Source organism: Serinus canaria, chromosome 5 (assembly GCF_022539315.1).
Source record: "Serinus canaria isolate serCan28SL12 chromosome 5, serCan2020, whole genome shotgun sequence".
In the NCBI taxonomy this organism is placed as follows: Eukaryota; Metazoa; Chordata; class Aves; order Passeriformes; family Fringillidae; genus Serinus; species Serinus canaria.
Genome location: NC_066319.1, coordinates 29,980,363 through 30,006,117, shown reverse-complemented (window position 1 = coordinate 30,006,117; position 25,755 = coordinate 29,980,363). Strand labels below are relative to the sequence as shown.

Sequence of the window (25,755 nt, the reverse complement as noted above, 5' to 3'; positions counted from 1 at the left end):
CTCTAGCCTGTATGTAGACATAAAGTTCATAAAATGCTTGTCTAAACATAAAAGAGGATGCTTTTAATCTTTCTGTGCAATTCAGTACCTGCAGCTGCAGATAATCACTGATGCATTTGTTTTGGAAACATCTTCAGAGCGTCTTTGAGATGAACAATATTCAAGAGACTCTGAATAACTTCTTTATAGGCAAAATCAAATCACATCTAAACTGTGTTTCATGTCTCCTTCAGACTGATTATGAGAGTAGATAAATATAAAATGGAAGAACAGGTAACTTATGACAGGAAATTAGAAGTTGTTTTAATGAGTGTGTACTACAGAGATGAAAAAATTGTGAGAAGAAAATGTTGTTTACTCTTCATGTAGTCACAGTAGAAAGACAATCAGAATGGTGACAGACCTATTAGTAAGTTCCCATCTTCACATGGAGGAACCTATCAAGCAATTTTTGAGGAAAACTGGAAGTATTGTATCTTATGCTTTGTGTTTTGCTCATCATTTGAAAACCAGAGGCCCATTCTGTCATGCTAAAGGTTACACATTCAGTGCTGTGAGAATACCAGTTCACACCCTCTCCCCTTTGTGCAGCCCTTCTAGTTTTTCAATGCCTGTTACAATGGATCAATGTCATGCCTGTTTCTTTTATTTAACTGCTGGTCTCAGTAATGCTGTATGGAGAGAAAACTTTTTTTTGGTAATTCTATCCACAGTTATCTTGTTGTGCAGCAACCTTCTAGTGGGAGTTCATGCTCAGTTGTTTGTCCATTATTTGACTGTATTAGCATGTTTTCCCTAATAGGCTTACAAAAATGCTTTGCTTCTCTTGCCCCCTGAGCTCATCTATAAGCATCAGGTGATTTTATCAGGTTATCTTTTTTAGCATAGCTGGAGAGCTGTCTGTGCCAGCCCAGACTGTTATCCAAAGAAGCAATGCTGAGTGTTACAGAAGTGCTGCCTATTTTAAGCATTGAATCTAGTGAAAAAAGTTGTATTTGACAAACTTCCAAAGATCTGAGACCTGCATAAAGGAATTAATGAGGATGAGTCTAATCTAAAAAGCACTTCTTAAAAGTTGATGTACATAAAATTGGCTTCATGCTATTCTTATGCTTTCTCATTGATCTGGGAGATTGAGACAAACCTTTATTTGCTTCAGCTGCAAGCAGAGTTTTCGTGTGCCTTAAAAAATTGTATTTGCTCTTCCATCAAGATAATTAAAACATGGTTAAGACCTGAAGTGGCCAGGGTTTATTCTCCAACCAGTTTCCCTGCTTGGCTTCTCCATAGTCCAGGCAGCCTTCATCAAATATATCACAGAGGATGTTCTTGTTGTCCATTTGCCAAATCTTTTTCACCTCCAGTCACGTGAACCAGTCCCTAAATGTTTTCTCTGTTTTTTGCTCTTGAAGAAAAAGAATTCTCAACCTATGAGATTCCTTGGCAGTTTCTAGCAAAAATGGCTAATATTGCATGTGTCCTTTGGCTGTTTAAGCTTAATGACTCATAAACCTATAGGAACAACTTCATCTGTCTGAGGCAAGCCCATATCAGCAGACTGTGCAAAGCAGAACACAAGAAATTGTCTTTTTCAAGCACTTAGTAACTTTCACCTCTAATGATTTTTACATCTTGGCCCAAAGCAGTCTCCTGTAACCTCTCTAAAGCTCCGTGTCAGCTTTATCTACTAATAGTAGTAGTTACATTTAGAACAAACATGTCTTCTCTTATCACACAGTTACCAAATTCTTAGAAGGAAATTTCTTCCTTTTGCTCTTGGACCACCCAGTGGTAGCCTGCAATTAAGAAGTTTATGAGCTAATCAAGTTGCTGCATGAGTTGTTCTAGAACTAGAGGCTGTGCAGCCCCAGAGCTGTGTCTGGGCTGATAAGTATTGTAGAGGGGAGAGAGGGTTGTTTGTTTGCATGGTAGCAGCATCTTGGGTGTTCCATCTCTCTTTTCAGTTCTGGTACTAGATTCAGAATTAAGTATTGTACTTCTCTGTGTTGCAGTGATGCACTTGTTAGCCAGGAACCTCTATCTTAACAAGTTTAGGGGATTTTCTCTGCTTATAGGATGTGTAAGTATATATCATGTTTGTTGAAATAAGAAACTTCATCATTGATTATGGAGATTTACTAGATCCTTCATTTTCAGATTTAAGGTTTGTTGTTGCTATTATTAAATGTACTTCAACTTTCATTTAGGAAAATAAATGAAAATGTTACAAAATTTTTTAAGGAGTCAAAAGAAAAGCTATTCCCTTCATGCTCTGTTTCATTATGTTTGCTCTTTGGTGTCTGAAAAGAAATACATAGGACACAGGTTCAGAAATCTTGATCAAGTTTCAGTCTAGCCAGTATCACAGTTGCTTAAAAGTTATTTCTATGTTTGCCTTAAACCTTCCTTTTAAAATTGCCCACTCTGCTTCTAACTTCAAATTCGTGCCAGTTTTTTATTTTTCCAAATGCAAATTTTAAATCCTGTTGTCTTAATAACTTCTATTCTCCAGTAGTACAAGAAAGAGCCTTAATGCTTCCCATCAGCAGTCAGATGCTTGGCCAATTTCTGGGAAGCCAGGCCTCAGCACACACAAGAATTGCCTGGGAAGACAATGCTGCAATGTCAAATGTTCCTCCTTTCCTCCAGCATTTACTGCTGAGCACAAGGTCAAGGTGTGGAGTATCCCTTTGGTCAGCAGTGCTGGCTGTGCTCCCTCCCAGCTCTTTCCTATCCCCAGCCTTACTTGCTGGGGTGGCAGAGCAGGGAAAGAAAAGGTCTTTTTTTTTTCAAGTGCTGTTCAAGCACAGGGAAAACGTTGGTGTGTTATCAGCACTGTTCAGGCTCAAATCCAGAACACAGCAATCCTGGTGCAGCCACCTGCTGTGAAGAAAGACAATTCCATCCCCATCAGATTTAGGTCACATATGAGTTATACTATAATTGTAGTACTTTTTGTAATTAAAAAAAATATATAAGTTTTGTAATTGCTTTTTTCCTTTTGCATTTGGAAGGAATATGGACAAGCTTCCTGTGTGTTTGGGGTTCTTCAGGACCAGACTAGAATGACTTTTACAGAAGAAGTAGGAATATTCAGTAGGTGCCAAGTACTGTCAAAGTCTCAGAATTAAGTACCAGAAGATTTCTTTCTGTAACCATTTGCACTAATAATTAATAAGAATAGACAGGAGTAGAATGTAAAATGTTCATTTGATTGAATACAATTTTACAGCCTGTTATTTGCTTTGGAATATAATGGCATAGCAGCTCAGCTTCCTGGTCAATATTTGATTTTTTTAAAACCACAGTCCAAATTATTTTTAAAATTGTAATGTGTAATGACAGGGATTTCCTTCACGGATTCTGCTGTAAACCTCTTTGGCTTTGAATTTTGTCTTCTTGTCCAACCCAAATCCACCACAGAATGCTTCTAGTTGCATTCTCTAGTCTTCTCTTGGTGACCTAATCTTGCCTTACTTGATCTTTTAACCTCAGGCTCCTTTTGGTGGGGTCTTTTCCTGGCATTTGCTCTTTTCGTCAGCTTTCCACTCTCTGAGGATCTGTGACTTTCAAAACTCAGCTTCTTCTAGCCTATTTGCCACCTCCAGACTTCATCCAAATCACAGCTAGCCTGACTCTCCACCTGACTTCATTCTTTCAAATTTTAGTTGTTTCTATTTATATTCTGTTCTTTTCTGGGTGTTTAAAGGGGGTTGTCTTCTCATAGTGTCTACACTGTTTTTTTTTTTTTTTTTTTAGTGTATCCAGAGGTAAGAAATGGTCCAGTGCTGATTTCTTAAGATAATGTTCTGAAAGGATTCTCTTAATACTTTGTAGTACATTGTGTGTTTCTGTATATTCGAAAAAAGAACATTTAAAATAAAAGTACTTACTAAAAAAATCAAGTACCAAAGAGAAGACCTATTTATATGACTATAGACCTCAGATGTGCTTAAATCTTGACTACTTTGTTAACTTCTAGTGGGGGTATAGTATGGATGATAAGATTAAGCACAGATTTGGAACAGCTTCCACACAAAGAAATTAAATAGACTAGAATTTTTCACTTTAACAAAGAAACAACATATGGTGGAGGTATACAGAATGAATAGCATTAAAAAAAAGTCAGAGGCAATTATTCACTGTTTTTCACAGATCACAAATTGTGACAGGAAAAAAATCAAGCAGCAGGTTTAAAATTGATGAAAGTACATACTCGTACAAGTGTAGCAGAATTGGATGTTTCATAATTGATGTAGCATCATATGGAAACCTGGAGTATAAATTATAGATACAAAGAGAGGAATTAGGCTGATAGACCTACTGTGGCTGTTCAAGCCAAATACTTGCATGCAGCATCTAGGTCAGGAAAGCTCCTGAACTGAAGGCAGCAAGAGGTGTGTACCAGGGAACAAATCATGCTCTGTGTCATGTGTTTATTCCCTAAGCATTTGTTTCTTAGCACCAGAAACATCATACTGACTTGTGTGCACATTTAGACTGAGCTGTTATGGCAATTTTGATAGACTTCTTTCAGGAGGAGTACTTTGATGAAGAGTGGAGCACCCACAACCTTGAACAATTTTTCTGTTGCATGAGTAAACGCTCGTCCTTCAAAGTAGAGCGGCTTCCCTGACATGGCCAAACTGAAATCTGGAACTTCCAGAAATGGAGGAACAAAACCATCTCAACATGGCTTTTGATAATTTACTACATGATAGAAAATTGCTGTCCTCTAATCTCACTAGTAAAAATTACTAACTGATCCTCTGAAAAGCAATTGTGGGCTGACCCCTGGTCTCTCTTTGTATGAGAGGCTACATTTTTGTCCAAGCTATAACGACTTGAAGGAATGTCTTATTTAGAGAAGGTCTCTGAAATTTGTCTGCTTATTTGCAGTATGGATTAGGTTAGCAGGGGCATTGCATCATCTGCTACTGAAATATTGTAATGGAAAGAGATGTAAAGGAAGTCATTGCTGCACATCTGAGGAATGGTTCTGATAGACAGAAAATTGCTATGCACAAATCTGTTCATGCTTTTATGCAATATTATTCACTGCATTTCAATTCTAAATTGCTTTCATAATTAGAATTGTCCCACCACAACTTTTGTGGGGGACTCCTATAAAATCACTTTTTAGCAGTGCACAACAGAAATCTCTACAGATGGTGGCTTAAGAAAGAAAAGTATAGCTATTCTACAGTAAATCTTGTGGGTTTTTAATGTATGCTTTTCTCACTCTGTCACTACAGCTTGAGTTTTACCATGGATTCTTCACTTGCACTTTTTCCCTTTATCCATGCTACCATATAAACATCACAAGAGTATAACCAGGACTTAAGTATTTTTTTATGGATAAAGATAGCATTGAGCTCAAAACTGACATATTAAGGGTTGAAAAATTACCTCAAGTGATTTTCCACAGACTATGTCAAAGAAACACAGTTATACTACAGCAGTAAATGCTTCCCTTTGAAACATATACCCTTACTTATTCTGTTCTAAGCTTTTTGGTCTTTCTTTAACTAAAGTATCTCTCTTCTTACCTCCATTTTCATCCCCTTCCTTGTATTCTAATAAGGAGAAATTCTTACTCTATTAAAATTCTATTTTTTATTCGTTATTTGGTTTCAGATACATTCTTGTATCTGTCTATATTTGTGGTTGGAAATCCAGTGCATCTTTTTGAAATTTGTTATTGGTGTCATTTTCAGATAGGTGATTGATTTAGAAAATACAGGTTGCTCTGGAGTGAGTGTCATTTGACTGACATGATTGTAACACCTATTTTAAAAATGCACATTCAGGTTCTTTTTTTTCCTCAACCCCTCTTCATTCAGTATTTTTCTCATTGTCACAAGCATTCTAGACAGTTAATGTGCTCTATAGCCTAGTATAGTGTGTGACAATGTTCAGTGGCAAGTGTTCAAAATCAGAATAGGCCATGGAGGAACTATTGAATGTGGGAATGCATGATTGGAACCTCTTCTCCATTTTAACAAAAGATGTAATTATTACTTACGAGGTGGTGATTTTTAGTCTGCTGTGTTCCATTTTTCCAGAAGGTGCACATAAAGATCCCTTTAATGTATTTCCTCTTTTTGCTAACATAAAAAAACCCCCCTGTTCTAACAGAGCCAGGAAAGCCATTCACTCTATAGACTGCAAATAATCCAGGAAATACATTAATGTGTAATTTTGTTTTGGTTTTCACATCCAGAAAAAGAGAAGAGAGGGCAATGTGGCTGAGAGATTTTTACCACTGTAGTTCTGGGGTGGCTGCAGGATTCTGGCCTGAGAAGCAGCGTGGGTCCCATGAGCAGCTGTTGTGTCCATTTTGTGCCTGGAGCTCTGGCTGTACCCGCATCGTTGGCATTTTGTTCAGGAAACTCTGTATTGTGCCTACTCTGCTGCATTTGCAATGCTGTGAAAATTAGGGAACAAGATTTGAAAGAGTTTTAATTCAACCTGTCTTAACAGTTTCATGCAGTTGAGGAGCTCATCTTCATCCAAACATGCATGAATTTCAGGGGAAGATCAGAGGCTTCAGGAGTATTATCCTATCGGATTTCAGGTTTCTTTTGCTAAGTCCAAACCATAAAGAAAACATGCAGAAGACACTTTGAATAATCTTGAAACATTAAAACTCTTAATATCAGTTTTCATAGATAAGCAACAAAACCCAGAAAATGCTCATCCCAAATGGGGTGATGCTTATCCAATCTTCCCCATACACAGGTGGATCATCTTGGTTTTTTGTGTATAAGTGCAAAATTTTATTTCCACAAGCTACAATAAATAACCTTACCCAAAATCCATCTAAAATGGCTCTCAGATCTTTACTTTCAAAACTGACACAAATAGAGTTACAAGAAAGCATTTTAAGTTTAAAAGAATGTTACTGTATTCAGACTGTATTCTTTTACTACAGTTTACTTTAAAATGCACTTTTTTCAGAATCTTTCAGCATTGAATCCCTTCTAAAAATCTGCCAGAAAATTGCAAAGAAATCCAGTTATTTTAGGGGTTTTTTTACTACTTCTCCCTGGCTTAAGAAGGAATGCTGCCTGCCCTGAGCCTTAGGCAAATAGCTTTTCAAGGGCAATTCTGCCTATGAGGGGATGAAGCAACACACTTCACAGACTGATTCATATTTTTAACAGTGTGCTCTGTATTGTTTTTTTTAAAAGCTAGCAACCTTAAAAATGCATCCTCAAGGAATGAATTTGTGACCAAAAGCTGAGTAAGATTTAAAGATAATGCTTGTGTTCAAATAGGTGGCGTGTTTCTGTGCACTTCATTATTTGCTAATGATTATACAGACATTAATAAAAGATGAGCTTGTAAAGAGTTGGAGATTTCAGAGCAATTTTATATTTTTAATTCCAATATTTTGCATATATTCTAAAAATTCAGTTTTATATTTTTAAAGTTTTTTGGGCAGTGTGTTTTTAAAAAGTCAAAATTGAGCAAACATCTCCCCTTTTTGCCTGTCTCAAATGCCTTTGAGAAGTGTGTCTGCTTCAGCCTGCATGGTTGAGCAGAACATTTTGAAGATATAGATGTGAAATAAAATTGCCCCCAGATCTAGAAGAAAAAGAGATTATCAGCTCAAGGTTTTATTCAGAAACCCCAGTGATAGCAATAAGTTGTACATTTAGGAGGGTGTTTTTTCCTTTCTTCCTTCCGGAGTTTCTCTTGTCCTGCCATCTGCACTCTTAAGCCTTTTAATCTCTTTAGCTAATTTATTGTATATGCTAAACTAAAGGGTTTGCTTGTGTTTTTTTTACAGTTTATGAATATTTAAGATGCTCAAGACCTCTAAGATAAGATAAAATTTCCATCGGATTGAAATTCTTTTTTCCTCAGTCACGGGTTTTATCATCTTTGATTTGCTACTATTATTTTGATTGTGTACATGAGGAAATAAACATTATGAGCAGGGTGATGAGTGCAGCATGTATATACACAAGCTATTTTTAGTAGTCAGATAGTATTCTTGTATTACTAAAAATAACCTTTCCAGGAAGGTTTTGTCATAACTTTTGATTTCAGTCACACGCTGTTACCAGTATCCAAGCTTTAAATTAGCTTTTAATTAGCTGGCCTTGGGTATTTCTGCATAGCCTAATACACTGATTTACTGTGAAGGGATAGCAATAATCTGTGCAAGGTTAGCAGTACTTAGAAACACTTTCTTCTTATTATTTCTCTAATGCAGCAATAACTTATCTTAAAATTTGTTTCAGTGTCATCTTAGCTATCGCTTTCATTACCCAACAAAGAACTGATTTAAGCCTCCGTTTTTAACAAGGTCTTAATACCCTTTAACTTCTGACTAATTAGAACTGTTCCTGTCCAGAACCTTATGTTATGTGGAAAAACAGCTCTCAAATGAGAGCTTATTAATAAAAAGTTCCTTTATTTATCATAAGGATCTTCATTCTTCCCATCTTTTCTTTCTGTCAGTCTCTCCTGTGATTTTCCTTTTTGTTTGAGGTAGTGGTCTATATATACAGAGCCTTCTCAAGACCATGGATTTGTGGTGCAACTTTGGCATATGAAATGATGGTTTCTTTGTACTCTTTCTGTTCTTCTGCACAGGAAACTAGCTGAATATTTTTTAACAGAAATTAGATTCTCAGATTATTAGCTACCCTAATAGCAAGCTTTTGTGTTGCCCTGTCCTCTGTAATTCAATTCAGTTTACAGAAGGATTATGTTGGAATCATCACTGGAGAAGATAGAAGAGATAAATGAAACATCAGTAATCATTAATAAGAAATTATCCAGGCTCATTAGGCTAGTTTTGAAACAATGTATTTGGACAAGACCTGTGACTGTAAGTATATCCACAAAGAGGCAGCCATCTGTAGTTTCTACAATTACAGTGGCACAAAGCAATATGCATTTCTTAAGACACAGGAATACTGAGTAATGCAAAGGATCAGACCACTGATAGCCTTATGAAAAGGAGGTTTGTACCTATGTGACTGCTTCCAGAAATTATGTCCCTTCCTTCAGCAAAGTTGGACTTCATGCTGGTTTATGTCCTTTCTATCTCAGCAGAAGCGACTCTTGAGGGAGACTTTATCAGAAAATGTTTTGACATTCTGTTATTCTGGAGCAGGAGTGAAAGATGAAATAAGACATTCAAATACATCTGCACTGTTCAGATTTTACAGCTGCTTCTGTTGCTGCTTTGTTTTGAAACCCATGGAAGAAAATGCTAACAGAAGTTATTGATCATTAGCCTGTGTTGATGCTGTGTTCAGGTCAGCAGCAGGGCAGCCTCTTTCCCTTCTTTTGAGGATGTTCTTGTCACAGTCTTACAGCATAAAATAAACCATCTACTGCAGTAGCTAGTTACAGGAGGAAAATCCAACAATACTGCAGGAGAGTGATGTGCTGTATGGTACTCAGCCTTGAGAAAAGGAAAATTAAGATTTGAGGGGTTTTGTGCTGAACAGAGGCAAGAGACTGGTCTTGGTAAAATTGCTAAAAATGAGTTATTCTCACCAGAATCTAATAATCAAGCCCCTTTCTAAATAGTCTGTTTCACAGATCATGTTTTCAGGCAGTAGAAAATGAAACTTTTTCTGATGGAACTGCTGGTTAATTTGTAAAAGGAAAGCTATGTCATGAAATAAGACAAGTGTTTGTTTTACTACTGCATTTAATAAAAAGTCTAATAGTGGGATGAGTTGGGGGGTGTGGGTGTGAATTAAGGGAGAAATACTGAAGGGATAACTTAAGATAAATTTGATATGCCCTATGATCAATTGGAGCTAAAAATACTGAGAAAACACAAGCAAGTCCATGAGGAAGAGGAAAGCAGATGAACTAAGCAATAAATATTTTGTACTTGTCCAGTAAAAAGGAGTGAAAGGTTGATCATGAAATGAAACTGGCAAACCAAAACACTGAATATTTGATTTCATGTCAAAGTGTTTATAAAACCATTCACTGAGGAATTTTGATAAAATTTTATGATGCACAACTATTTTAATTTTGATTGCATTGCATATTTAAGTGAAAAAAGTCACTGAAAAATTCTTAAGTAGTTCTTTCCCAATTTTAATTTGAAAGATCTCAAATGGGTATAAATGAGTTAGATTTGCTACTAAGGACTATTCCTTTGCATCATTCTTATGGAATTACACTGTTTCTAATTACATTGTTATAACATGCAACATATTTTATACATTTTATATTTAAAATATGTAATTAATGTAATTTACCTACTCCCTTGTTAGTAGTTTTTGACAAATAAGGACAAGTGAGTACTCTGAGCTGGCTGTTGTAAGAGAGATGTCTGTAGCACGTCTGAGTGCTGAGTACAAGCCAACATGCTCTTCCTCTCAGCATGGTTTATTAGCTGTGGCTCAGTGCCACTCTCACTGTGCTACAGAGTTGGCTGTGATCTCATGTGGGATGCTGGTATAGCTCCCTGAAAATAACAAATAGATCCAAGGTTTTGGTTGGTTGGGTTTTTTTCTTCCTTCATCTCCTATGTTTAATAGTTCAGTTGTTAATAAAAGCTGAGAATTGTGCCAGAAGAGGTAGTAAACATTTTAAAAAACAAGTAGTGAGCATCATTCAAGTATCTGCCACTAACACTTGTTCAGAGTTAGGGTTGTTATTTTAATTTACTGTAAAAAAGACTTCTAGTGCCTTATACTTTCTTTAATGCAATTTAATGCAAAACTGTGTCACAGATTGAATTGCTCTGTGAAAGAGAATTCTCCAGTAATATGAAAGCTCTCCCTGAAGTATTTATTATAGCTACTTACTCAGCTCATTTTAGAAGGGGGAAAGACTGGGGGGAAGGAAATGCTTAGAAAACTTTTGTTCTGTTTTTTGTTTTTGTTTTGCTTGTTTTTTTGTTTTGTTCTGTGTTTTGCTCATGTATGTTTTTGCCCATGAACTGCTCAAGGGCAGTTCTGAGGATGAAACTGATCTGGGGCACTGCTCAAGGGCAGTTCTGAGGATGAAACTGAGCTGGGGCAACAGTAGAAATGCCAACAATGCCACAATACTGTATGAATTTATCACTGTAAACTCAAAGAGAAATTTTAAAATCCACTTGTGGAGTTTTTAGTTGCAATGGCATATGTGGCACAAGTGGAGTCACTGTGCTTCAGTGTAAAGATCTGGCCACTGTGGAGTAAAGATCAGCTGAACTATGAGCCAGTCAATAGATGTGGCAGAAAGGTAACCTTGGAATGGACATGTTTAGGTATTAGGTACTCAATTTTGACTTTCTTTTATTTGTAAAAGGCTTCTCCCACATTTTATTTTTTCATTAAAAATGGTTTTGAATTCGGTGTGAGTGGATTTTGGACAAATTATTACATAAGATTTGCAAAGCTGAATCAGAGAGGGAATGCTTTTACTGTGTATTTACTTTTCTTTAAGTAAGATGAAAGAGGATATTCTGGTTTTCATACTAAAACATCATTAGAGCATGGGAAGTCTATTCTTTTTTAAGAAGCAATTTATTACAATTATTGTCTGATTTATGAAGCCAGCTAAATGTACACTGGGTAATTGTGTTTCTCAGCTTTGAAAAACACTGCTGAATTTGGAGAAGCATGCCTTCTTAGAAGCTTAAGGTATAGAGGCACTGCAGCAATGAAATGTATCTTGACACTTATCTAGGGTAACATTATGCATCAGTGAGCATTTAAAGTCAGGTGATGTGGCTGGAGGAAATAGGAGCTAAAGCATTGACTGCTGTTGTGGAGGAACAGCATCACTATTTGTCCTGACATGTTTTGGATGAAAATATAGCTGACAATATAGTTTATGTTAGAACAACCCAGTAGAATCTACCCATGATATTCTGCTGGAGGGAGGGGAGGGAGACTATTTATAAGATACCAAATCTGGAGTTTTCTTTTAGTTTGTAAATGGTCTTTGTTCCACCAGCTTTCTAGATCTACCTTTTATGTTTTAAATGAAAGAGATTCTTCCATTGCTTGACCTGATGGCACCACCCACCTACCTCTAAGCTCTTTGATCACAAAGGCAATTCCAAAATAGAATAAAACTTTGTGATGCAATTATAGTATGGCATTGCCTGCATAATATGATCTTGCAGTTTAACCAGAGGTTAAGGTCCTAAAATATATTGTACTGGCATTATCTGTAGTTTTTTTTCTATCAGTTCTTTGAATGTTCTTTCTTAATGCAATGCAGCAGTTTAGCTTGGTTCCTAAGTTTGGGTATCACTTAAAGTCATTTCAGTATAGACTGGGATTATTTCTGGGCTTTTGTAACTAGCTTTTTTTGGTTATTACTCTTTCTGTCTAAAGAGTGAGGGTGTTTATTGCTAGTTCTGGAAGGAAAAGGCAGGTTTCATAATAATTACTTGTTTGGAGTAAAATAAATTGTGATTGGACAAGAAACATTGCAGTTTCTTACAGTGGTTTATTCACAAAGCCCAGCTCTCCCTGTACACAAACCTCACGTATTTGTTTTTTATATCATTATCCATGAGGGTCATGCATGCACTGGGCTGTCCTCACTCCCAGTTTGCCCTAACCATCTTTGATCTCCTTTCTGCACCAGGGTCAGTCAGTACTGCTGGAGGTATTAGCAATGTTAGTGTTAGTCATTTGCCCATTGCTAGTCAGGAATCCAGCCTTTCAATTAATATAATGTGGTTCTGTGTGTATAGTCTAAGCAAAATCCATAGTGCTTCATCTTTTCCCGTGTGATTCTGTGATCACAGTTTACATAGTGGCTGTTTCAGATAGCTAGGAACACCTCTAAGCTCAGTGTGGCGCTTGCTGGTAGAATTGCACTCGAGCATTTTTCAAGACTATTCTCCAGATACATGAAATTGATTGTGAGAAAAGGGAGACCAACACAGATGTTCTGGCAAATGAAAGGTCCCTACTGCTTTATGTTTTTTGTTCTTAAACCTCTGTGAGGTTATGATTTCCCAATACACGGATAAGTGGCAGAGACTTCGAGACTGAATCTCTGCTTTGGATAAGATACCTACCTCCTGTCACTTTTGCTGTATTTGTCTAGACAAGTTCACCAGGCCTCCCTGACATGGAATAAACATGCCAGTGCTGAAGGAAGTTACTTATTTTACAGAAATGTAAGCTCCAGGATTCACCTTCTCTGTTTTCACTCCTGTGTTGGGGCAGAAGTTGAGGAAGAGATAAATCTCTGCCTTATCCACGTTCTTCAGCTCAGGAATTGCTGGAGGCATGTTGAAGTTATGGGGTATGTCACTGTCACCCACAGGAATGAGACAGTAAGTGCTGTGGTGTACTCAGTAACCTTGCAGTCTCCTCCTGAAGTCATATTTATAGGAGAAGCAATAAAAAGAGAGAAGGGCTTCCAAAGATGGAACCAGAGGGGATTGTCCTACCTAACTGTTATTTTTGCTTTTAAGAGAACATTGTACAGAATAGATGGAAGGAGAACATAGCTGCTAGGGACTTAAAGTAAATTAAAGCTTGCAAGTAAGGAGGAGTAAATAGTTACATTTTGCCAATGGGTTATGTTTGTGCAAGCTATTTAAAAATTAAAAGTAGAAATTATTTTTAGGACCTGAATGGGACAAAATGCATGAATGCATTTAATCAAAGCCTTCTTAAGTTGTCCAAGATCCACATGTCCCCAGCCTCCCATGTTTCTGAATAATGAAAGAGCCAGGTTGTAATATGTTGTGGCATGAATAGCAGAGGCAATACATCAAGTGGTTTTCAAATTGATCTAGAAAATTTTTATTGACATTTAAAAGATCAGATGCAAAGAAAAAGGGAGTGACAACTACAGAAAACAAAAATTAGTTCCAAAAACCCACAGCCAATATGAATAACAAAGAAGTGCTTTTCAGTATCTTGAGTTTGAACTATACAGGTATTTTATAAGCAACTGTAAAATATGGATGATGACGATGTCAGAAGTAACTGGAAGTTATCTGGAAGGGAGAGAACTGTGTGAGACATGCAATAAAATCTCACTTGCAGCATTGTCAGTAATACTATTTGTCTATAGAAAGTTACTTCTAGGTATGAAGACAGATCAAATTTGGTGTTGTTTTATTCCTGTGACTCCGTTCTGTGGCTAAACAGATTTTTCTTTTTCCTTTTCACATTCCCAGCACAGAGCATACACTAAGAAAACTCCCCTTGAGTTGGATTACTATTTTAAACAGAATTTAATTCACTCTTTTAGGCCACACAGGGCAATATATGTATATATATGTGTGCAAACTAGTGTATGAAGGAAAAAGAAAACCAGCAAATTCTACTTTTGAATTTAACTGCATGGAGAAATATAGATATAACAAGACTGCCACTAGTTATATGCTGGATCACACTCATGGTTAACATCCCTCTGAAATGTGGTGGAGCAAAGTAAGGTGTTAGAGCTTCCAGAAGGGGAAGTATTGTGTGAACAAGTTTATTAGCCTTTCTGGATGCTGCTTGTCTCTGAGACTCCTCTCTCATTCTTGTCATTTCAGTATTGTAGGATTAAGTTGGTTTTTTTAAAGCAAGTAATTTGAAAGTTCTGGTGGTTGTCCATAAGCCCTGTGATTTCAATTATAAAGAAAAAATTTGGTCTAGACTCTGGAACAATCAGACCATTCCCACATATTCTCCACATTTTATTCAAGTTTTAATCATCCTGCTCTCACCTTCAATTCTTTCTGATTTTTTTGGAATGAAGATATTTTCTGGATGCCTTTTGCCTAATCATAGAAAATACTGTGACTGCACTTTTCAACCTGTGGTCTGCAATTCCTTCCAGCCTGTTCTCCAACATCAAGTGTTCCTTTGTTGCTGGTCCCATTTCCTGGTTTTACATATCTCAGTCAATCTTCCTCTCTTTAAAATAAATACTTAATTTTTTTTTAACCTTGGCATAAACTGGCACATGGACTTTGTGTGTCTGACCATGCTTCACAAGCATGTTCAATGCTCGAGTGTCTAAAAATGGAGGAGCAAAAAATGCACTAAAGTTACTGGGAAAAAATTATAGTATTGTAGTGGAATGTGAGCAGCATATAAATGGAAAAAGCCTGAGGGGTTTGTCGGGAAATGCCATATTTTTAAAATTAATTTTTCGTTAGATAAATCCGTAGGGGAGGTAGACAATGTTAATTTCTACAAAAATTAACTTTATGGTTTCTGCTAGCTGTGGGTCAACTTATTCTCATAGGCAGACTCTTCTTAATGTTTGACTCGGATGGTCTCTCTTTTGATTTGGGTGGGAGCAAATAGAGCTCAACTGCAATGATAGGAGTGTCAGCAAAAATAGCTTTATTTTCCTGCCTAGGTTTCTACAAGCTGCTATGGTAATTTACCAGTGAAATCTTTCATTTCCAGGCGGATCAATGCAATCCTTATATCACCTAAATCCTTTAATTTGCACTGCCTTCCAAGCTAGGCAAAAGGTCACTCTCCAGCACCCAAAATTTTTGCTTTCAGTTGAGGAAGGTGAGGATTTTCTGACAGGCAATTGCCAGCTATATATATGCAAATGCTCTGTATCTCTCTTAGGTATCTACTTGCTGGAAAAAAAAATGCAAATACATACTTTGCCCTACAATGGTATTTCCTACAGGACAAAGTAAGATCAACATACATTATTGTCTTGGCATTTACTATAAATATCTCTTTTTATGCAGTGTTTTAGAGTCCTCAGTCTGCTGACTAAATCCCAACATGGATATTAAATATACATTTCTTTGTCTGAATGGTGAGAATTTTACTGGTTTTGTGATAATGATTTTTGTCTGCTTCTGCATATTTTTTCTCTCAGGAAATTTCAAATCTTGCTCATGTTGTTTAATGAGCTGGCTGGTCAAGCATCTGATGCCCCGGTGGGAACTTTCAAAGTCACTGAGCACATTTTTACTTAAATCTAGCTGACATTTCTGTCTGTTTGATTTAATGTATGATTTCCATATTTAGATTACCAATCAGATGGAGCATAGTACATTCATTCCTTTGCACCATAAACATGCATGCATCCTGCACAGAAGTGGGCTCTTTTGTTGTTGGTCCACATGGCAAGAGGGATTTTAGATTCTGCTGGCGTTTGGGAAGACTTTATAAGTTACTTTTAAATATAAATAAAATTTTGAGTCTCTAATGAAAATCCTAAGTGCAGAATTAGTCTTCAGTCCATTATTCTCAGACCATTTCAGTTGCTATAAGCTGGTGGAACTAATCTATTACAAATGATGATGTATTTATTTACTAGTTAAATGCTAAAATCTTTTTTTAAAAAAACCTCTGATGTTATAAATATCCATATTTTATACTTAATTTCATTGTATTCAAATGTATTAAAATATTTGCTATTTGCATGCTTCAAATTCTTGCCACAAAGCATGTAAGTATTAATGATAGGACTTTTGAGCAGTTACTAATTAATTTGTTTAGTAAAAATCAAAACTTAAATAGTTTTTGCTTCTCATGGAAGCTCGGCAGTCCTCCTGATTTTGCACAGAATGCCCCTCCCCATGCTGAGATTAAAAAAAAATAAAATTGCACCACTGAAAAGTATGTATTCTGAGTGTATTCTAAGTGTTCTCTTCATCCAGTTTGTTTGTTTTGGGTGGTTGTGCTGTAAGCCCAAAACTTTCTGGTGATGGTGCCTTCCCGCTGCCCTGGTGTGTCTTGACTGGGCAGCAAGCAAACTGATTCTGTGTCTTTGCTGGGCAGTAAGCAAACTGATTCTGTGTCTTTGCTGGGCAGCAAGCAAACTGATAAATGTGTCTTTACTGGGCAGCAAGCAAACTGATAAATGTGTCTTTACTGGGCAGCAAGCAAACTGATTCTGTGTCTTTGCTGGGCAGTAAGCAAACTGATTCTGTGTCTTTGCTGGGCAGCAAGCAAACTGATAAATGTGTCTTTACTGGGCAGTAAGCAAACTGATTCTGTGTCTTTGCTGGGCAGCAAGCAAACTGATTCTGTGTCTTTGCTGGGCAGCAAGCAAACTGATAAATGTGTTCAGGAGGAGGCAGTGTGTCCATGGGTGTGTCTCAGGCTGGCAGCAGCGTTACCCCAGGCTGTCATACAGGGCTGTGCCCCATGTGCTCAGGTAAAGCAAAGTTACCCCCTAGAAAGCTGCACTAAGCTCTGAGCCCATGTGGGCCTGGATGGCTACACAGGGATGTGTGTTTTAGATTCATAGACTTTATACCTGTTCCAACTTTCCTCCCCAAAGTTAAATCAAGTCAGATTAGTTCTGCTGGAAGGGAAGGACCAGTGGCTCCTGCTCCTGTGATTGCCAAATGACCTACATATAACCTCATCCCTAATTTCTGACATATGTTGAGGACAAAGATTCTTGTTCTATTCTTTTCCAATATTAGTCTGTTGAGGTGATAATATTTTCCTGCCGGAAGTGTCTGAAAAATTAGCCTCTTCTGACTTAGTCTTGCTTTTTCTATAGTAAAATTAAAAAAAAAAAAACCAAAAAAACCACAAAACCAAGCAACAAACCAACTTGGAAGGGTGGAAGAGAAAAATAAGATAGCTTTCCTCCTTAAAAATAGTATTTTTGTGTAGATTGTTGCTTTTTTTGGGGGGGAAATAAGCCTGAAAGCAGCAGAAAATGTGGTATACTTGTTACCCTTAAAAAAAATGATATGGTAGGGAATAAAATCTTTTGGGTTAATCCCTTCCCCCTTCTTTTTTTTTTTTTTTTTTTTTTTTTTTTTGTGTGGGCAAGGAATCTTTGGGATGTGGTGAGGCAGAGGGAGAATCCTGTAAAGTGATGTCTTAATCTCAGAACTGTTGTTCATGAGACATGAACTGACAGAGGGCATGTCTGCAATAATTTGATTTCTGTGATGTTTTTCTGTACAGCATGTTGAAGTTAGCCAAAGACCGGGGGAGGAAGGAAGGAAGTTTTCAAGGATCTAATTATTGAATCCATTCAAATAGTAATAGTATCAATAATAATAATAATACCCCCAAAAGAAACAAAAAGCCTGGGGTGGCTCTTGGTCACCCAGTTTAATCCCTTGGAGTAGTGAAGCTGTGGGCAGGATGCTCTTTGGGAGCTGTTTTGCACGGTTCCCTGCTGGCGAGCAGCCAGCGACAGGAGCTGCAGCCCAGCCTGCTGTAGCTGCCAGTGCTCTGTTGTGTAGGAAGGCAGCCCAGAATAGCAGCCTTCTTACTACCTCCTCAGGGTGCTTTAACAATTTCTCAAAGGTCAGTAGAAACTAGTTATCAATTAAAGGAGCTCTCTCTCTGCTTTTAATGGAGCTTGCAAGTAGTGGAGAAAAAAAGCTTTCAAATCCTGCTACCTCTGTCCTTGGAATACTTTGTGAGGATGTGAGGATCCAAGGCCAGTTGATTTGTTGATATCATGGGGGTCAGCATCAAGGTAGTCCGCACAAGTAGGCTAAGAATGGTGACTTGGTCAGTTTGCTCTGGCAGAAGTATTGTAGCAAGTATTCATCCAGCAGCCTGTGATAAAATGGGCATGCTCATAGAGTTAGAAATAGCCAGTCTGGCTCCCAGGCATTTGATCTGCTCCCAAGAACAGTCTCTTGAATAATCTACTTAGTTTATAAATCAGTCAAAGGACAGAATATCCTGATGGCAGGTAACAAATATATTTGTGAGATAGTTCTGGAAATAAATGCCAAGTGGAGGATTTTGAGTTTTTCTTTCATTAAAAGATGAAGGAGAGTTTCATTGGGAGGCTTAGTGACAACTTGATATTGTTTAGACAGTGATCTATCTGAAGAAAGATTAATGTTAATTAAAGTGGTGTTGGAGAAATTCAGCAGATGACAGCAGCCAAGCTGGCTACAAGCTATTTTTAGAAAATTTACTTCATTGCATTCAGTGTGACTCATTTATTAAGTTAACAGATGAATCAATAGCTCAGCTTCTTATGGCAGTCCCTTAACGTGGAACTGTATATAAAGATTGTGTTCATAACTTTGGTCAGAATTCAAATTATAAAAGCTGACCTGTAAGGATTCAGTCCAAGTGCACAAGTGTCTTGCACAAAATGGAATAATACTCCAGCATTACTCTGCAATAACGCTCCAGTGACACCGTCCCAGCGTGGATATGTAGAGGGGCACATGGGAAAATCAGCCAGAAGTCCAGCTTGCACTGTTTGGGATGTTACACAAATAGAAAATAGCTCAGCTTGTTAAAATAATGTAACAGAGTAAATTTATTAATGTAACAGAGTAAATTTATTTCTCTTTTAGTTTTGTCATGAGTTTACTTTTCGTTTGAGCTGTGGTTCATTATTTCTTACCTCCATTTGAGCACAGTTCTTCCTGGTTTTCAGCTTTCCTTAACTTGGATGTAGTTTTCTCTCTTCTCTGATGTTCAGCTTTAATTAGTGAAATAGTAAAGCATCCATCTGTTGCAATACAACTGTGTTGGCCTTAGTTCCATTTATTTCCTGTATTTTGCTAATTTCTTAGGTTGCTATAGCAACCTTGTTGTTCTCCTGAATCCTTTTTGTGAACTTTAGCAAGCCCAGTCTGTAAAGATGAAAAAGACACTACATTTCTATTTGTTTTAAAACCTTTGTTAAAATAATTATATTTAATACTTCCTGATTATTTTTATGGAATTTCTCTCTAATCTTTCCTGATCCTTGCCTCAAACACCTTCACCGGTTTAGCCCAGTGTAAAATGGGCATTTTCATTATTATTGTGTCAGCTTTTATTTCTACATCTAGGAATAATTTCGTTTCCCTTTTGCAAAGAGATTAGAGAATTGGTCTGTCTGCATTACATTCAAGGTATGATGCAGAGCTGATAAGATTGATGTCCATCAAAATTTGCATACAAATTCTGGTATGTTTGAGGTTATCTCTCACATATCCAAGTGAAACATTAAAGGTAACTAGTATTTAAAATAATTTCACTGTTAGTGTGTCTTGCTATAGTATGAAATTACTGCAGTTTGGGAGAGAAAGACTTTGCACCTTAGGTTTCTCTAGGTGAAGTTTGGGACCATCTCTTCAGTGTACTGGAAGTAGCTGGCTGTGTATTTAGCTCTGCTCTTGGTTGGGTGTGTATTATCAGAGAGAAAATGCCATTTCTGTTCGAGTATGCTGGATGTTGAGTCGCTCAAATAGAGGGCGGTGTAATAAAATCTGTTTAAAAAGTAAAAAATATGAAAGATGAAGAGTAATTCTGCACAAAATTTGCATCCCTAGTGATCTGAATTCTGGCCATTCTAACATGTTCTTTGCTGCATTATATTTTAGCATTCAAAGCCCATTGTAGTTAATGTATACTCACTCAGGCTAGCTGATCCTTTACTCTTCTGATCACAGTTACTTCTTAAAACTGTGTGATTAAGAATTGATTCTTAATTGTGATTAAGAATGGTACTATAAAATATTCTAAAAAAAAAAAAAAACAACCTGCAAAAAGAGATTTTTCACAACAAAGTGAAAAAATATGCCATGTGCAAGCCCTCTGTCATGGTCTCTGTATCATCCTATAGCTGAAATCTCCTGTTTATCGTTGTCTTTTCTCCTTTCAGATATCAGTAATCAAATCAATGGCAAGTAAGCTTCCAGACAGGCCACAATTGATGGTTACACTTAAATGTAATTCAGAGAAACACTTGAAACAATAGAACATTTTCTCAAGCTGGACATATCCATTATTGAATTGATTTTCAATTTACTGTGATTTTGCTGTTTTTTCTTAGCAATCATCACAATATTTTTGATTTTCTCTGTTACTTTTGTGTGCGATGTTGTCCAGTCCCTTACACTTCCGACTTAACTGACTGCTGGAGATTTTTAATAGGGATGTGCCTGTGTTAGCTGCATCCTCCCAGTGTGTGAGATGCCTTTAAACTTCTGTGAAACTCGCAGATAAACTTTATATACAAAGTGAAATGTCTTTTTTATATCTTTCGCCAGTTAAATCTGCTACTATAATCTGCTGTGGTGAATCTCTTTCAGAAGTTATAAGATTGACTGAAATCCAATGTTCTGAAATGAAGAGAGTGTAGACTTCCTTAAAAACTTCATTTCAAATCTGAGACATTGATAAAATTGTATATTAATGTTCTCTGGTTCTCTTTCAGCTTCAAATTTGTTATTGTTTATGTTTGTAGACTGGATTTTTAAGATAAAGATGTCAGTGTAGGACTGTAAATGGACTAAGAGATATGTGAGCTGGAGCTATCAGTGAGAGATTGTTTATTTAAACAGTAACATAATTTTTAATATGTCTTTCTCTTTCAAAAATGTGGAAATGTGGTAGCTGACATTTTAGTTTTTAAGAGTGGTACCATTTGAGCTGCAACTTGGCAGATTCAGAGTTTGTTAAATTCTTAACACAAAACTTTGCAGAATTATTTGCATAGTGGTGCTGATTAATGGTGTGAGTCAGATGAGTTTACTGAGTCAATTATTTTGATTTTTTTTTTCTGATATTCCAAACAAGTTCTAAATAGTTATGCCAAGGGTGGCCAAAAAAGCAATGTGCCAGGTGGAATTCCAAATTGCTGGAGTGCTGGCAGTAGAGGTTCTGTATTCTCCTTCTGCTAGAAGATAGAAAGTCAGTGATTTTTGGGGTACTCCAAAATGCAGCCAGGAATGGATCTCAAAGAAACACATGAAAGTTTCTTTCTTCTGGACCTCATTCCAGTAGCTGTGGGACTGGTCAGGTGCAATGTCAAGGTGCCACCTGAGCCACTGCTTTTTGTGGTTTGACGAAGCAATCCTTTGTTGTGATGCTAAAGCCAATTTCTTGTAGCTATCCCTAGAAGCACCAGTTGAACAAAAGTCATGAAAAATAAAAGTTCATGTTTGTACTTGCACTGGCAAAAAAAGTTTGAGTCCTCTCCAACTTTAAGCTCACTTAATGAATAGCAGCAATGGAAGTTGCAGAGGAAATTGGAAAGAATCATTGCTACACTCTTTGTCCATGATGGGTTTGCATGTAGCCCTGCCTTTACCTTGGAAATCACAGCTGATGTTACCTGGAGCAGTGATGGACCTCAGACTTATCCTATGCACACTTCATCCTCCATGTAAAACCTTCAAACAGTTCATTTACCAGAGAAGTATGGAAAGGCAGGACTTAGGTGGAAAATCTTCATGTATTTTGTGTGTTAGTCTCTTCTTCTCTTTTTCACTTGACTGAACAATATTTATAATAATTTCAAGATATAAGAAAATGCGTCTGTGTAGAACTGCTGACAATTAGAAAGAAAAATTCCAATAATAGGGAGATAATTCAATGCACATTTGATAGGTGTCTACTGGTTTACAAAAAACAGTTTCTTATGTAACTTCCATTTTTGTAGGATCCAGAAAATGGGTAGTATTGCTGTGTAGAGCCAGCAGGAGGTCATTAGTGCACTTATATTTTTAGGTCTGAATTGTCACCATCGATGAGGCTGCTTCATGAAATAAGAGAAGCCATGTCTGCATGTCTCTGGGCAAAATGTAACATTAACCACCATTTATAGTACATGCTATTCATACATCTTCAGTATGTGAACTGTTCTTTACCAGGATTTTTGCAGCATTTCAAAAAGTAATTTCAGTGAGTTCTGTAGGACTTTTCAGGAGTTCCATAGGACAAAACTCTATTTTTTCTGTGTCAGTTCCAGCTATTACCCATCACCCACTTTTTATTACCAATCATTAACTGCAGAGATTTTTCAAACATGGGGGCTGTAGAGTCTGTGTGATTTGTAATGTCTGTACATGCACATTTAATTTAAAAAAAATCAATTTCTAGAATTATATTTGGATGCATTTCCGACTGTGTAGCAGCATAGTGAAATTGCACAAAGTGCTTCAGTCTTTAAATACTTAAACTCCTCCGTGTGCCTTAGACAATCAACAAGAAATCATAGGATATGATGATTGCCATTAATATAAAAAAAACCATCCTAATGATGGTAATTTTGCTTGGCTGACTTAATTGTTAAGGTGATGGATACCTTGTTTCTAGTATTTATGTTAATCACAAACGGATTTTTTGTTGGATAAAGAAAGGGGTTTTTTTGCATTTGATTTGGGACTTGCTGGGTTTTACCTCTAAATTGTTAGGAGGAATATTGTGTTTTGGAACAAGTCATAAGACTGTTAACAAACTATATTTTCTGTTACTGATTTTGAGAACTTTTTTTTTTCCTGATTTCAGGTTGGGTGGGACTATATCTGCATACAAGATAGTGCCAGATGAAATAGAAGAAATCAAGGTACAGTATTACTGCTTTTCAACACTGAATTTCTTTCTTTGGAAAATTACAGAAAGGTTATATTAAAAAGCCACGTTATTCCTTGCTTTGAAGTGTATCATAGGGGAGAGAGGAAAGTGTCTTAAGTAAAATTATTGGATCCATATTTCTGCATCTAAAATAGAATTTTAGTTTTTTTTTACAAATACAGTTTACCTTCAGCTTAAGCTGACTTCAGCAGGATTTGTTTGATGCCAGAAATCTGTGTAATTCAACCTATTTCTGTTTTGCTACCTGAAGGCAGATGGAGAACTATGATGAGCACTGAGTTATAGTTTCATAATAAAAAAATTATATAGCGATCTTCTGCTTTTGAGATCTAAAGCACATCCATATTTTCAATATTGCCTGTCTTATGAAGGGGATAGTATGAAGTCAAAAAATTGGTATAAGCTCAAAAAATTGTTATAAACTCTTTGGTTTTGAGTCGTGATATCAATAAGTACTGATGGTTATTTTCAAAGTAATGTGCATTGTAACAAAACTCACTTTAGCCAAGTCCCCTCCTGAAACGTGTTTCAGCAGTTGGTGTCAGTTCTGTTTTTCAGTGGAATGAAAGTTGGGTACTGGGGGGACGTTGGCCTGGATCTGATAGCAGAGTTTGTGTAGCTGATTCCTCATTTGGTTGTTAGTAGGTCAGTCTGACATGCTGCTTGCTCATTGTGAGTGCTTACACTGTGCTGTTTCACATACTCCTTTTCAGCTGTGCAAAGAGAATTAAGAATATTTGTAAAATCCTGTGAAGGGAAGTGACTGTATAATATCTGATGTAGACATGACTTTACAGTGTGCAAATGGTGAGAATTTATTCCTCTTCAATTAGTATCAAACCCACTGCAAGCAAGCCACAGGCAGTCACTGTGCAGTATCTGCATCAGTCAAAGTTATCACACCATCATCATCAAAATTTATTTTTGTAATCTAAAATTCATGGACTTCTCTATCCTGAATTTTATCAAGGGGAGCATGATTTATTACTGGGTAGATCCACTATTCAGACCTTGGTATTGGAATTAAAGAAACAAAAGAAGGCTTTCAAAATTAAATAATGGTATTTTCATGATGCTTAGAGAAATGCTCCAAAACTATTTTAAAAATTACAAAAGCCCTAAACCACAATCTTTTTACTTTAATATAAGAAAACCAATACCACTGATATTTTGTTACTGTTGAAGATAAAGAAAGCTGATATTTCTGGCTTCTTCGTACTTAACTGGGTTCAGTGAACAAAGAAAAATTGAATGTTGGGAGATAAGAAATAATTTTTCTTGTAGGAACTTACTGCTAGATTAGTAGTCACAGGAATCTTCACCTGCCTAGGAGACCAGTTCTGAATTTTCAGCCTTTTCTTATTTAGCTGGTGTTTAAGTGCTTGAGATCCTGAGAAGCATCAAAGGATGGGTTACTCATTAGTCTCAGTTGTGCCAGGATCTAAGTGTGGAAAAGGATTTCATTGTTCAAAGTCAGAGCTATTTAAAGTGCTGGGGAAGAATCCTTCCCTTTACTTGTTTCTGGTAGCTGTCCTGTCTTGTTCAGGTAGTGGGGTTTTAAGGTTGTATTGGAAGTCAGGCCACTTCCCACACTTTAAATGGTTGAATTTCTCAAACTGCAATATGTTATTTATATTAAAAAGTGCACTACTGGAAGACACCAAGACAAATATATATTGGATATCAAAAAGTATTATTTTGTCCATATGTATTCTGAATAGCAGCTGGTAAACAGCGAGAGGGAGTGTCCTTGCAGTAATTGTAGGAGGTAGTTTTAACATCTAAAAGGCTCTCCTAGCTGATTTGAGTAGAAAAAGGAGTGAGGAGAAAATAGAAGGCAAATCAGCTTACTGGAATTTTGCTTCTAGAGAGAACAGAATCTTCTTCCATGCACCTTAATTCAGCTATTTTGCTTCACAACTATCTCTCCCCCATTTAAACATGAAATATTAAGGAAGCTAATTTGATGAAATAGGCAAAAAGAATAGCTTCACTTATAAAATCTGTTTAACTTGATGGATTGTTGAATTATATTTATGCAAGTTGTATTTTCATGTTTTCTGATAGACCTTAAAAAGTAAACTGCTTTCTTAAATGGGAAAGGAGGAACTTCATCAGACAGAGACCAGTAGCTATTTTGACAAATAAATAAGTCTCTTAGCATTTGCATGTGTTCTAGGAAAGGTGGCAGATTAACCTCTTTTGCAGCTCAGGATAGCTTCTGAGGAAAATCAATGTATTGATTTTGTTAATTCATGAAACTCATCTTGGGTGGAACACTATTGCAGGCATATGAATGAGGAGTACTTATGGCAGAAGTGATAACTTGTACCCTAACTAATCTCATGACCATGCCAAGGTTAGAAAGGATTGTATGGAACCCATCACCACTACAGTTCCACAGCATCTGGATCAGCCTGAAACAAAGTGTCTTGAAACCTACCTTCCCTAGATTTTTGTCACAGGTAGGTGACAAAAGTGGGGTTTCCAAAGTGAGAACACTCAACAGGTAGCTTTACCT

The 25,755-nt window shown here is 36.8% G+C and overlaps 1 protein-coding gene across 20 annotated transcripts in view; it reads left to right on the top strand.

Annotated features, from left to right (window-relative positions):
* GPHN (gephyrin) overlaps positions 1 to 25,755 on the top strand; it is a 271,212-nt gene that overhangs the window by 88,478 nt on the left and 156,979 nt on the right. For 18 of the 20 annotated variants that reach the window (XM_050975933.1, XM_050975932.1, XM_050975921.1 and 15 more), the window contains one exon: positions 23,148 to 23,205. The exons of the other annotated variants lie outside the window; for them this stretch is intronic. In XM_050975933.1, the coding sequence (XP_050831890.1) occupies positions 23,148 to 23,205 (58 nt within the window). The remainder of the gene's footprint in view (positions 1 to 23,147; positions 23,206 to 25,755) is intronic. 20 annotated transcript variants of the gene reach the window in all.